Source organism: Temnothorax curvispinosus, unplaced genomic scaffold (genome assembly GCF_003070985.1).
Source record: "Temnothorax curvispinosus isolate PA1 unplaced genomic scaffold, ASM307098v1 QBEX01010269.1, whole genome shotgun sequence".
Lineage (NCBI taxonomy): Eukaryota > Metazoa > Arthropoda > Insecta > Hymenoptera > Formicidae > Temnothorax > Temnothorax curvispinosus.
The window spans coordinates 162,962-174,965 of NW_020220049.1; the positions used below are offsets into that span (position 1 = coordinate 162,962).

General features: G+C 42.2%; 2 protein-coding genes across 3 annotated transcripts in view; one reads left to right on the forward strand and one right to left on the reverse strand.

Annotated features, from left to right (window-relative positions):
• The first annotated feature begins 654 nt into the window (after positions 1-654).
• Positions 655-11,019, forward strand: LOC112459961 (phosphatidylinositol 4-kinase alpha). Of its 2 annotated transcripts, XM_025024341.1 has the most exons (23): positions 655-803; positions 1,495-1,888; positions 2,005-2,510; positions 2,586-2,901; positions 3,153-3,215; positions 3,599-3,853; positions 3,960-4,152; positions 4,251-4,461; positions 4,543-4,797; positions 4,881-5,233; positions 5,418-5,838; positions 6,058-6,165; positions 6,232-6,438; positions 6,573-6,849; positions 6,961-7,453; positions 7,522-7,657; positions 7,794-8,123; positions 8,220-8,507; positions 8,671-8,898; positions 8,981-9,327; positions 9,412-9,688; positions 9,792-10,198; positions 10,378-11,019. In XM_025024341.1, the coding sequence occupies exons 1-23, from the start codon at positions 714-716 to the stop codon at positions 10,601-10,603; spliced, it is 6,381 nt and encodes a 2,126-aa protein (XP_024880109.1). In that variant the 5' UTR covers positions 655-713; the 3' UTR covers positions 10,604-11,019. The 2 variants fall into 2 exon arrangements, with proteins under 2 accessions (XP_024880109.1, XP_024880110.1); XM_025024342.1 differs by lacking the exon at positions 3,153-3,215.
• A 192-nt stretch (positions 11,020-11,211) lies between these two features.
• The window catches only part of LOC112459965 (NADH dehydrogenase [ubiquinone] 1 alpha subcomplex subunit 7-like), a 2,213-nt gene continuing 1,420 nt past the window's right edge, over positions 11,212-12,004 (reverse strand). The window contains exons 2-3 of the mRNA XM_025024347.1: positions 11,581-11,806; positions 11,212-11,401 (exon numbers count right to left, since the gene is read on the reverse strand). Coding sequence (XP_024880115.1) covers positions 11,344-11,401; positions 11,581-11,806 — 284 coding nt within the window. The 3' untranslated portion in view covers positions 11,212-11,343. The remainder of the gene's footprint in view (positions 11,402-11,580; positions 11,807-12,004) is intronic.

A 12,004-nucleotide genomic window follows, 5' to 3' on the forward strand; every position in this document is an offset into this window, starting at 1 on the left:
TTATTTTATTATTTAAGGCATTCGATTAAAAATATGAGAAACATATATGACATTTAGATGTTACCTAATAATTCTGTCTGTCTTATGTTGATATTTTATAACATTAATAAATTAAGTAATTGTCAGTGCGATATTAATTTAAATCTATGCAATGTTAATTTAATGATATTAATTCAAATTTATTGAAAATGTTAATTTAATTTATAAATTATTTGAAGGGTACAGAGGAAAAATGATCCATCCTGGGTAATTTCGAGAAAGACGCAATTTTAAGTTTTAAGACATCAGAATATCTTAGAAAGCTATTGAAAAAAGTACTGGCAATAAATACTAACTATCGAAATGCATAAAGGCGCGTCGTGATCTCACACAAGAGAGAATCTTTGATTTTGTTGAATAGCTTTGCAATAATTTGTATTTCAATCTTTCGCGAGTTTGATAACGCGGTAGATCGAGTAGATTGAAACACGTGTTTGCCGAAGCGGTATCTCAAGCGACCAATAGGGGTGCTCGGTTTGAATTACATCAGGATTATAGGTCTGTTTTTTATTGCCGAACTGGCTGCAACTTCTATCAATCGGGTCCGTTTGAATGCTTCTGCAATTTACGAACGCACTCTAGCAGACGACGTTACTGACGTTTGTGACGTTCGTCTCTGAATTGCTCCAGTCTGTCAGTAGTGTCAGTGGCGAGTGGCGAAATCGATCGGCAAAATGGTGGCGGACGAGAGGTTGTTTTTCTCGAACGCCGTCCAACAATTGGCGAGATGTTTGGCCGCTATCAAGCCCACGCCGTGGGAAAAAGTAAGTTGAATCCACTCCCCGAGAGAATCCTCCGATCGAACGTCAATTTTTCGACCACGGGACAACTATCGCCCTCCGCCTTCTCCGTCGTTTTTATCGGGATTACATTACAGGAAGTGTCAGCTGACATCCTGACATTTCCATGTTATGACACAATCCGAAGGATATCGCGTCACTCTGAGGTCTGTTACAGGGTCACGTGCGATGCATGATAATTAACGCTGCTGTCTTGTGAAAAAATTACGATTGCAGCTTGCATAATGACTATGAAAAAAATCTTAGAAAATACAATAACAATGTATTTTTGCGGCGGCGTAGAGACACAGACTCAAGAAATTACGTAGTGTAACTTATCAGGATTATATGATAAATGTACAGTTATTTGTAAAATATTGTAGTAGGAAGAAATCGATACTTTATAAGATTATGAATCTTTATAAAATAATGATAAAAAATATGAAATTATATATATATATATATATATATATATTATTTTATTAAAATGTATACGTAATATTAATATTAATTATAATTATAAATTGTTATTAAATACAATAATTTAAAATATTTTCTGTAAGATTATTTTTCTTTTAAAAGAGCTTATCCTGTTTGACTTTTCATGACTAAAGGAATTAGATTAACGCAACTTTTATCGGGATCTAAAAATAATATTTTTTATGTCTAATCGCAGGTAGCCAAGCTGTACAAGTTATGTCCACAAGATTCCGCTCTGGGTGTATTCCGCCTGGATCAGAGAGGTCAGGATGCGACCATCGCATTGGGAATTTATTTTTTGGAATCCGGCCTCCAGCACCGGGATAAAATTTTGCCGTATCTATTGAGATTATTGCGCGGTCTTCCAAAGGCGGTGTGGCGCGACGAGGTGAAAGTTTCGCTCGCCGAACGGGTTCCGGTCGCGGAACGATTCAGCTTCTGCCTGAACACCCTGCTGAGCGATGTGGCGGCCAGGTGCGAACCGGCGCGAGAAGAGATCATCTCGACCCAGGTCGAGATACTCGCCGTTCTGACCAATCTGATACGTGGATACAAGGATCAAAATAGCAATAGGGGATTGCAAGCGAAAAGTAAGTGATAGATCGATTAGTAAATTTTTATAAATGTCATCAGGCTGTTCTTTCTTAAGGCATGTTGTCCAATGAAAGTAAGAACTTTTTAATTCTGACATTACGTATTGTTTTAGTATCGCTATGCAAGTGCCTGGTCCCGGTGCTGATCGGTCTGGCAAGATCCATGGGTCGCTTCGCGTGTACGGATCCGCCGTTGCTCTGCCGTATCTTTCCACGGCGCGATACGCCCTCGCCGGCAAGCAGCGCGGAAATTCGCTTGATGCCCGATAAGAAACAGCACAGCTTCTCGAACTTCAGGCCCATAATCCCGCGATCTCTGAGTGGCAATTTTAATTCTTGTATCGACAACTCGTTGCCGGGCTACGAGAGTCACGATTATCACTGCGGCAAGAGACCGTCGCTGCAGTCCTTCCTGTCGGTGCCGTACGATCCGACGACGTATTTCTTCAGCCGTTACGGATCGAGTTTCAATCAGTTCCCGCAGATGCGTTGCAACGAGAGCCCCGAGAGAAGGGCCGGGATGCAGTTTACCGTGGTGCATTTACAGAGTGTGCTGGCTTTGGCCAAAAAATTACTTACCAAGGAGATCCTGACGTTTCTGGATGAAGAGGCACAGCAAGTAAGTTTCACATTACATATTATATTTGTATCTATACTTACATGTAATACTAATTGGTTTTGCATTAATTTTCAGGTGTACAGTTCCGGCCAAGTACACATTTTCCCGTATCGTACGTTCAGCGAGACGATGAATCTCGTTATGGTAGCTTTGTTGCGCGAGCTGCTGCAAAATCAGCGCGACTTACCGGCTCCGTTCACGAGGGACGTGCAGGAATTCGTCAAGGGTCTGTTTCTCTCGGGTCAAACGGAGCTGCAATCGCGGCAGCACGACGCGAGCGAGCGTGAAGACATCGACACAAATTTCCGGACTGTGAATCGCTTTAAGGTGAACGTGATGGCCAACTCCGCGTGCGTGGACCTGCTAGTCTGGGCGATCGGTGATGAAACAGGTGAGGTGACGTCCATTTGTCGCTGACGAAACAGAGATCGTGAGCCGCGGAAGCATCTCTTTACTAAAATTAGGAGCACTACTATAGTTCACGAGAGTAAATAATCTGTACACTGTAGAGGAGTTTTTCGTGACTGTGCTCGTGACTCTAAATGCATGCACCAGTGTGACCGCGAGATATCAATGTCTGTTTCGATCGCGACACCCGTCCAAGCACACAGATCTTTTAAAGCTCTCACGTTATTTTTCCAGTACCCGGCGAATATGATTTGTCCGCGCTGTTCGCAGATATCAGTTCAATGCTGATCGGCAAGGGTATATTGAGTTACCCGTGTGTGTTCTCGTGTACATCCTCGTTAACATGCTTGCCATTAATAATTATTAACAAATGTCTTTGCTATAACAATTTGCTTCTTTTTACAGTATTTTTAATTAATTTTAAATTGATGTTGTAGATAAATTGTTGATCTCCAAGACTTGTGAATTTTCTCATGTTAATTTTTCAAAATAACGTTTTTTATATATGCAGATTTTTACGCACGGAGCGACACTTACAAAGCATCTTTACATGTGCTGCATTTAAATAACCAATTGATAATTTTACAGCAGTCAAAGCGTTGCAATTATATTTCTATAAAATATATATACACTTATATATTCATATTTTTATGCAGAAAACCTTGTACATTAATTCTCAGGTGCGGATAGTTTGTGCGGACGACTCGTGGAGAAGATTAATTCCAATCACGGGCCCAAGCTCGTGCTGGCGCACATGCCGTTGCTGTTGGTTTGTCTCGAGGGACTGGGAAAATTGGCGCAGAAATTTCCCAACATAGCCAGCACGTCTATATACTACCTACGGGACTTCCTCATCGCGCCATCGCCAATTCTTTTGAAGCTATATCGACAGCACAGTGAATACTCCATGAAGGAACATCAGTTTAAAGTGCTGGGTAAAATAGCTTTATCACATAATATTAATAATTAATTTGATTAATCATAAAATTATTGTTTGTCATGTATGATATAAATGTGATATATATGCACACGTCTGCACAGTCCAAGGGAAGGAAATAAGCGACTCGAAACAGACGACATCGTCGGTGCACACGGCGTTTGCGAAACTTCGCGACGCGGCCATCGGCAACCTCTGCATCGCTCTGGAAGCTGCGCATTCTGTGAATCCGGACTGCGTCCCAGCGCTCGTGGCCAGTGTCTCGAACAGATTATACACCGCGGACATATCCGATGGGTACGTTTCATCGAAAGAGTTTGTCAACGTTTACAATTTTTCTACAATCAGCGCAGGTAATGCGAAGGAAGGTTGCAATTTTAACTTATTGGTTTCAGCGAGAGCGATGAGAAATTAAAAAACGAAGTGGTATCGAAGAACATCGTGATCATGTTGGGCCACGTCGCCGTGGCGCTGAAGGACACCCCGAAGACGATGCGCACGATCTTTCCGTTTTTCCAGCAGCTTTTCTGCCGCACTCCCAGCGACCTCGACTTCCTCATAGTGGATCAATTGGGCTGCATGATCATTGCCAAGTGCGAACCAAAGGTGTGCGAGGCAACACTCATTCAGAATATTAAGAATTATTTGTTACATTCTTCGGATTATTATATTATCATTGTTACGCAGATTTATGAAGGGATTATGCAGATGTTCTCCATGTCGTTGGGGTCGAGTACAGCAACGTACGCCGCGAACGACGATCGGAAACAATACTGCCATGTTTCCAAGGCGGTTACAAACGCCCTGGCGAACATAGCGGCAAATCTACAGGGCGAATCGGAGTTGGACGACTTGCTGCTGCATCTTCTGGAACTGTTCGTGCAGTTGGGCCTCGAGGGTAAACGCGCCAGCGACAAGATGCCGAATAGTATCGTTGCGACGGTAAGATCGCTTAAAACCAATAATCTTGACAAAACGTCAGCAGTAATTGGATAAAAAGCATTATTTTATATTGTGTTTCACAGAAAGCAGCTAGTAGCGCTGGAAATCTAGGAGTACTCATCCCCGTGATCGCGATATTGGTGCGACGTCTACCACCGATCAGACATCCGCAGAAACGACTTCTGAAGCTGTTCAAGGACTTTTGGTTGTACTGCGTTATAATGGGCTTCGCCGCGGATCATCCCTCGAGATTGTGGCCGCCTGAATGGTACGATGGCGTCAAGGAGATCGCTGTCAAGTCACCCTACCTTATCTCTCAGACCAGCGCGCGTCTCGAGATGCGAGAATTGCAGTATACGTCGGCGGTGCGCAACGACAGTGTCTCGTTGAATGAGCTACAAGAGCTGCGGAGTCAAATATTGAAGATAAGCACCCGGTACGATTCACTTTAAATCGCCACGTCTCCCGATTTCTAATCAATCTAATTAATTGTCTGAAGAATGCTTTATATTTCAATGCGTGACATCTATTTCTAATTATAAGTAAATTTTATTATCGAAATATCTATATTTTTCTGAATTTTTTGAATCTATTATACAATTTCCGTGATTTTTTTTCAGTACAAATGATATATCGGCATACGTGACCAAGCTACAGTTCGCGCAGTGCACATACTTGCTCTCCGTTTATTGGTCAGAGACCTTACGGGTGGCTAACAGTCCTGAACCGAGTCTGCAACCGATAATGCAGTACCTGTGCGATACCGATTTGCAAAAAGACAAGAGCGGCATGTGGCAGTGCATATGCTGCGTAGCGGACTCCGTATTTACGAAATTCAAGGATGTGATGCAGCGCAAACCGAAGGACGAGCAACGTGAGAAGGAGCTCGAGAATCACGCGCAATTTCTGCTGGTGCACTTCAATCACGTGCACAAGCAAATCAGGCGGGTGGCAGACAAATACCTCAGTGCTTTAGTGGACGCTTTCCCGCATCTATTGTGGAACTGTAAAGTCCTTTGGAGTATGTTGGACATATTACAGGTATTTATTTATTTTATTATACTTAGGGCCGGTTCCAATTTATTGATAAACTAACTAATAGTTAAATCATATGTCTATCCTTGTTTTATTTAAAGGAAAAACAAAGACATATATGATTTAACTATTAGTTAGTTTACCAATATGTTGGAACAACCGGCCCTTACAGTTATTGTTTTAGTATATTCTATACTTGACTTATTTATTACATGACTATTGCAGATTTTATCGTATTCGTTACAACTCGACCCAAATGAAGAAACGCCTAGCTTAAGAATACCCGGCACGCCATATAGCATCGAGTTGATGAACACTATTGAAGCAAGAGAGGTATGATGTTATTGACGCTTTATTTGTTAAAATAAAACTGTTGCCGTGACGTCGCGCGAATTGCAGATTATCGTGAAGGATTTTACCGCGAGATGCAAGGGCATTGTGCAGGAAGCCATGAAGTGGGCGCCGCAAGCTACCAGGTCGCATTTACAAGAGTACATCAATCAAATACCGTCTGCTGGCATGCGACATCATTCTGGTTTGTCGTTGGCCATTGACTCGGTTCTCGAATTCGTGGACACCGCGATTCCCACAATAGTTCCAGCAAATGTACGTAGCAATGTTTAAGCGTATCATACAACGTTTTATTTTAGATTTTATCTTAACCATTCTTCTATTTAACGCATTGTAAGTGATAACTGTACTCGCTATTAATTATATTGACGAAGCGATATATTTAACAGACGAATTCGTTGGATAAGAGACCACGCGCCGTAAAGGGCGCGAGTTCGTGGCTGCTGTCGATGATGTCTACGAGATCGTGGCACGCCGGCGAGGTGGCGGGTATGCTTGCCCTTGCACGCACCGAATCGCCAACCGCGGAGGTGACTCTGGAAGAATGTAGGGACAAAGTCGTCGAGAGATTGATCGAGGCTGTCCATCGCGCCTGTCAGGATCGCGATGATACCATTCATCGCGGAGCTCTTTGGCGCGCTACCGCTCTTTTGATATCCATGCCTGGTAAATTTGAACTAGTCAATGTTGTAATCTTAGATCTTCGATTAATTTGTAAGGTAATTTATTGGCAAGCTTCTCTTCAATTTTTGCGCTGATTAGACTTCACACTTATAGGTATACATAGACGGTTGTTACACTCGGTCGCGTGCTCGCAGATAGAACTGTTCACGACCGCAGCCATGACCACAGCGGTCGAGTGCTGGCAGTGGATCCTAACTGTACGGCCAGATTTGAAATTGCGATTTTTGCAAGAGATGTTACTCGCGTGGCAGTATACCGTTGACAAGAGGATGGGCTTGTTCGCACCGAACGAGGAGGAGGTCAGTCCGCTCGCGGTCTACGAGGGCTGCAAACTCGGACCTAATCCGCCACAGGTGAAACCGCACGATATCTGGGTGACCTTCATAGTGGAGCTCGTCGAGACAGCCAAGTATTGTTGCCAGGAGACGGTCGATATGATCGCCCTACTCCTGCATCGCTCGTTACCCATGACTGTCGGTGCATCCGGCGAGGAAGCCGGTATCACTCGACACGTCGCCGCGGTTGGCGTGCGTTTTAAACTTCTCTCATGCGGCTTGGTACTGCTGCAAGGTGACGTTTTACCAAGGTAATATGTCCTTCATTATCGCGTGAACGACTATGACAGAAAATAAATAATTGGATCTATTTTTGCAGAACTTTAAGTAAGAATGTCCTGCGAGAACGTATCTATTCCAATTGTCTGGATTACTTCTGCCGAGAACGTCAATTGCCGACCCAAGAGATCGACCAGCTTAGCGAAGACATAGTTACGCTGATACGCTTTTGGCAGGTAAGCTCAGCACGTTAAAAATTAAAAACTAAGATACTGATTTTATTTATAGAAATTATACAAAATTATTCCTTTTGTTTTTCATTAAAATACTGAAATTTATTTTAGTATTAATCTATTTTATATATTTCCATAGGTAATGCATAGCGACAAAAAGTACTTAATGATGACAGGGGCCGATAACGAATTTGAGATCGTGACATCTCAAACTTATACAACCGCGATGATTCCAAGCGAGACAATTGGTTCGTTAGCTGCCACGCTAGCTCCTACGCCGAACGACTTCTCGAGATCGTCCAGCAACGTATGGATGAACACCATGCCTATGTCGACCAGTACCAATACATTGAGCAAACGCAGCAATCGCAGCAAACGAATTGTAAACGCCAATGTTCTCGTGAAAGATTACATCAAAAAGAGAAATTTGATTCTCGAGTTGTTAGCGGTTGAAATCGAAATGTTACTGGTGAGTTCTTAATGAGTCACAAATATACAGGAAACTATGATTTGTCGCAATAACGAGAATTGGCTTCTAAATGTCAAAATCTCGTTTCTTGTCAAGGTCTGGCGTAATCCCAGCGGAAGACCGGAACTCGCGTTGCAAGGAGAAGGAAGTATCGCGGACTGGCGTGCCAAGGGGATGAACGATCGCTGGCGAGAATATACGCGACTCGCGTGGGAGATCAGTCCTGTTCTGGCCATATTCTTGCCGGTGCGGTTAAAGAATCACGAAGTCATCATCAAGGAGATTTGCGGCCTGGTGCGCCTTAAACCCGTGATAGTCATGCATGTGTCGGAAGCATTGCAGTATCTCGTTACGACGGATACGCTTCTCAACGATGTACCTGAAGTGAGATTTTTAACTTTACGTTTTATAAATAATAATTTACAAATTAGCCACTCAACATTTACTTCCATAATCTGTAATATTAATATGCAATTAATAAGTAGAAGTTAGAGATAATCATCTCTTTATAAAAAATCTTTATAAAAAAATTTTGATTCTGTTTCAGTTAGTTTATATGTTAACGTGGGCGAGAGTGTCTCCGATTCAAGCGCTGGCGTTTTTCTCGCGACAATTCCCGCATCATCCCATCTCTGCGCAATACGCAGTGCAAGTATTGGACAGCTATCCAGCCGACGCTGTGCTTTTCTATATACCCCAGCTAGTGCAAGCTGTCCGTCACGACACAATGGGCTATGTAATCGAGTTTATTAAGAAGATTGCTAAACGATCACAGGTAATACGTATTGCAAGATCTAAAGTTAAGTTGAATATTAAATTGTAAAGAATCGTAATCGCTTTGGCTTGACATGGTTTAGGTGGTGGCACATCAATTGATATGGAACATGCACACTAATGTATACATGGACGAGGATAAGCAGGTGAAAGATCCAGTGCTGTACGACGTCTTAGATTCGTTGACGAAGAATATTCTGAACGCCCTGTCCGGCCCGGCGAAACAATTCTACGAGAGGGAGTTCGACTTTTTCGAGAAGATCACTAACATCTCGGGCGAAATCCGGCCGTATCCCAAAGGGCCGGAACGCAAAGCCGCGTGCTTGGATGCTTTAGCTAGGGTCAAAGTACAACCTGGTTGCTATCTGCCGTCGAATCCCGAGGCGATGGTCATCGATATAGATTATCAGAGTGGCACTCCTATGCAAAGGTACGATTTAGCATAATTTAAAAAGACAACGATGTATATATTATGGAATATGAAAAATATTATGCAATTATCCTATAATTACAGTGCTGCTAAGGCGCCGTTCTTAGCGCGCTTCAAAGTACAGAAGTACGGCATCAACGAGCTCGAGAATATCGCGCTAGCGGTGTCGACCAACGGGAAAGTCGAGAACAAGAGAGAAACGGAAGAGCAGACATGGCAGGCCGCTATTTTTAAAGTCGGCGACGACGTCAGACAAGACATGCTCGCCCTGCAAGTGATCAGCATTTTTAAGAACGTATTCCAGAAGGTGGGGCTGAATCTCTTCCTGTTTCCCTACAGAGTGGTAGCTACAGCTCCCGGGGTAAGATAGATACTGATTTATCATAACGGTACACTTTGATATTTCATTTATGATTATATATCTATGTATATATAATTATATATCTATATTTATGTGTTATCAGTGTGGCGTGATAGAATGTGTGCCGCATGCAACGTCAAGGGATCAACTCGGCCGTACAACAGACAGCGACATGTATCAATACTTCATCACGCAACACGGCGACGAGACGACCAAGGAGTTCCAAAACGTTCGTCGTAACTTCGTCAAGTCGATGGCGGCTTACAGCGTAATCACCTACCTCCTGCAGATAAAGGACCGTCACAACGGCAATATCATGATAGACACTCAGGGTCATATCATACACATTGACTTTGGCTTCATGTTCGAGAGCTCGCCTGGCGGTAATTTGGGCTTTGAGCCCGATATCAAGCTCACTGACGAGATGGTCCTCGTGATGGGCGGCAAAATGGAAGCTGCGCCGTTCCGCTGGTTCGTGGAACTGTGCGTGCAGGCCTTCCTCGCAGTTAGGTGAGCGTTATTTCAACAATATCATTTCAAGTGTTTGCATTCGCACTACATTCTATATATCGCAATAATAAAACAAAAAAGTTTACATTCGGATATTAACGCATATAAAGGCTATTTAGAATCATTCATACTACTGAATAGTCACTTAAATGCATTTTTGAATCTTCTTTATCTTGTAGGCCCTACCAGGAAGCCATCATCTCCCTCGTCTCCCTCATGCTCGACACGGGATTACCGTGCTTCCGCGGACAGACTATCAAGCTCCTACGCAGCCGGTTTGTGCCGACCGCCACCGATCGTGACGCGGCGATCTTTATGATCAATGTAATACGTAATAGCTACCTCAACTTCCGTACGAAAACTTACGATATGATACAGTATTATCAGAATCAAATCCCCTATTGAATCATTACCGGAAAATTTACTTCCGCCTCCTTCCCCTCCTTCTTCCCCGTCCAGGTGATTGTTTACGGGCGACGCTTTGCGCTCGCTATGACTGTTGTTGTCGAATTAGAATCAGGTATTAGAATCAGTACTTGAGGTACTGCAGTTGTTAGATATCACATTATAACTACTGACTGTGAAACTGTACAAATGTATTGGTGTCAATATTATTTTAGTCCCACTGTGTATTTTACGAAAGCGTTTAGCCTTGTATGTATGTAATAATGTATCATAATTATCTATGAGAGATGGCTTATATATGTATATGCATGTACATGTATCTGCTGTACGCAGCACATCTGTATACGAGTACATTCCTGTCCGTTATTAATTTATGTATTGTTAATGAATAAAAATTAAATTACTTTAACCATGAACGACGATGAAATCCCTTATCTCGCGGTGTATTTAAATTCTCAACCACGATAGCATTTAATCATATCTCGATAGATATTTCGTAAGACATCAGAAAGAATATGTATACATTTTTTATTTCAACTTACCGCTTTCCAAGGTTTTTATAATTTTACGTGCAATTTTATTTCGAGGGTGTAATTAACAATTGAATAAACGAAAAAAACAGTTTAATTTATTCTCTATGTACAGTAGCTAAGCAAACTTGTCATTGAACAATATTAATCAATGTGTTTGCAGCACGAGGCAACCAACAGCTAGACTTGAGACTCTGAGAAGTTCAGAACTCAGAAATTATAAGTTTTCCCCGGGGTAATGTATTTCTGGTCGGTAAGAGGCTTCTTCCTAAAAGTTAACATATCGCTAATAGCAATAGATCACTAATTTGCTCATTTGATGAAAGAATTTCCATATATGAATCAATTTTTTCAATTATTCTGATAAACGTGACCAAAAAACACTCCATATGTACAGGTATTGATTTTAATTCTTTTAAATGTAAACTTGCTGACATTTATACTCACTCTGTACCAATTTGCTTCGAGCCAGCAATCAACATCGGTTGTTGAACTTCACGTCTCGCATCTCGGAGGTAGTAGTAAATTTGCGAAGTTTTGTGATACGGGCCTCCCGGTATGTCCGGCGGAGGTTGAGTACGCTTTGCCTGTTCATCCGCGTACCTGAGGCCTTGCACAATTTTTCTCTGCAGAGAATATAAAGAACAATGAAATTTCAGACGTGCATTATCGGCTGTAATTCATTTGATGCTGACAAATGCTTTGAAGCGTTCTACTTCTTTCTTCATTAAAAGAAAGGAGAAAAAGAATGCTCCGAAGCACTTGTAGCGTTAAGTGGACCACAATTCAAGTAGCTATCTGAAAGCAATCGAAGGAACTTATATATAATTTCTTATCAACCTAACGTTTAGAGGAAAGTCTCTTGGAAGTA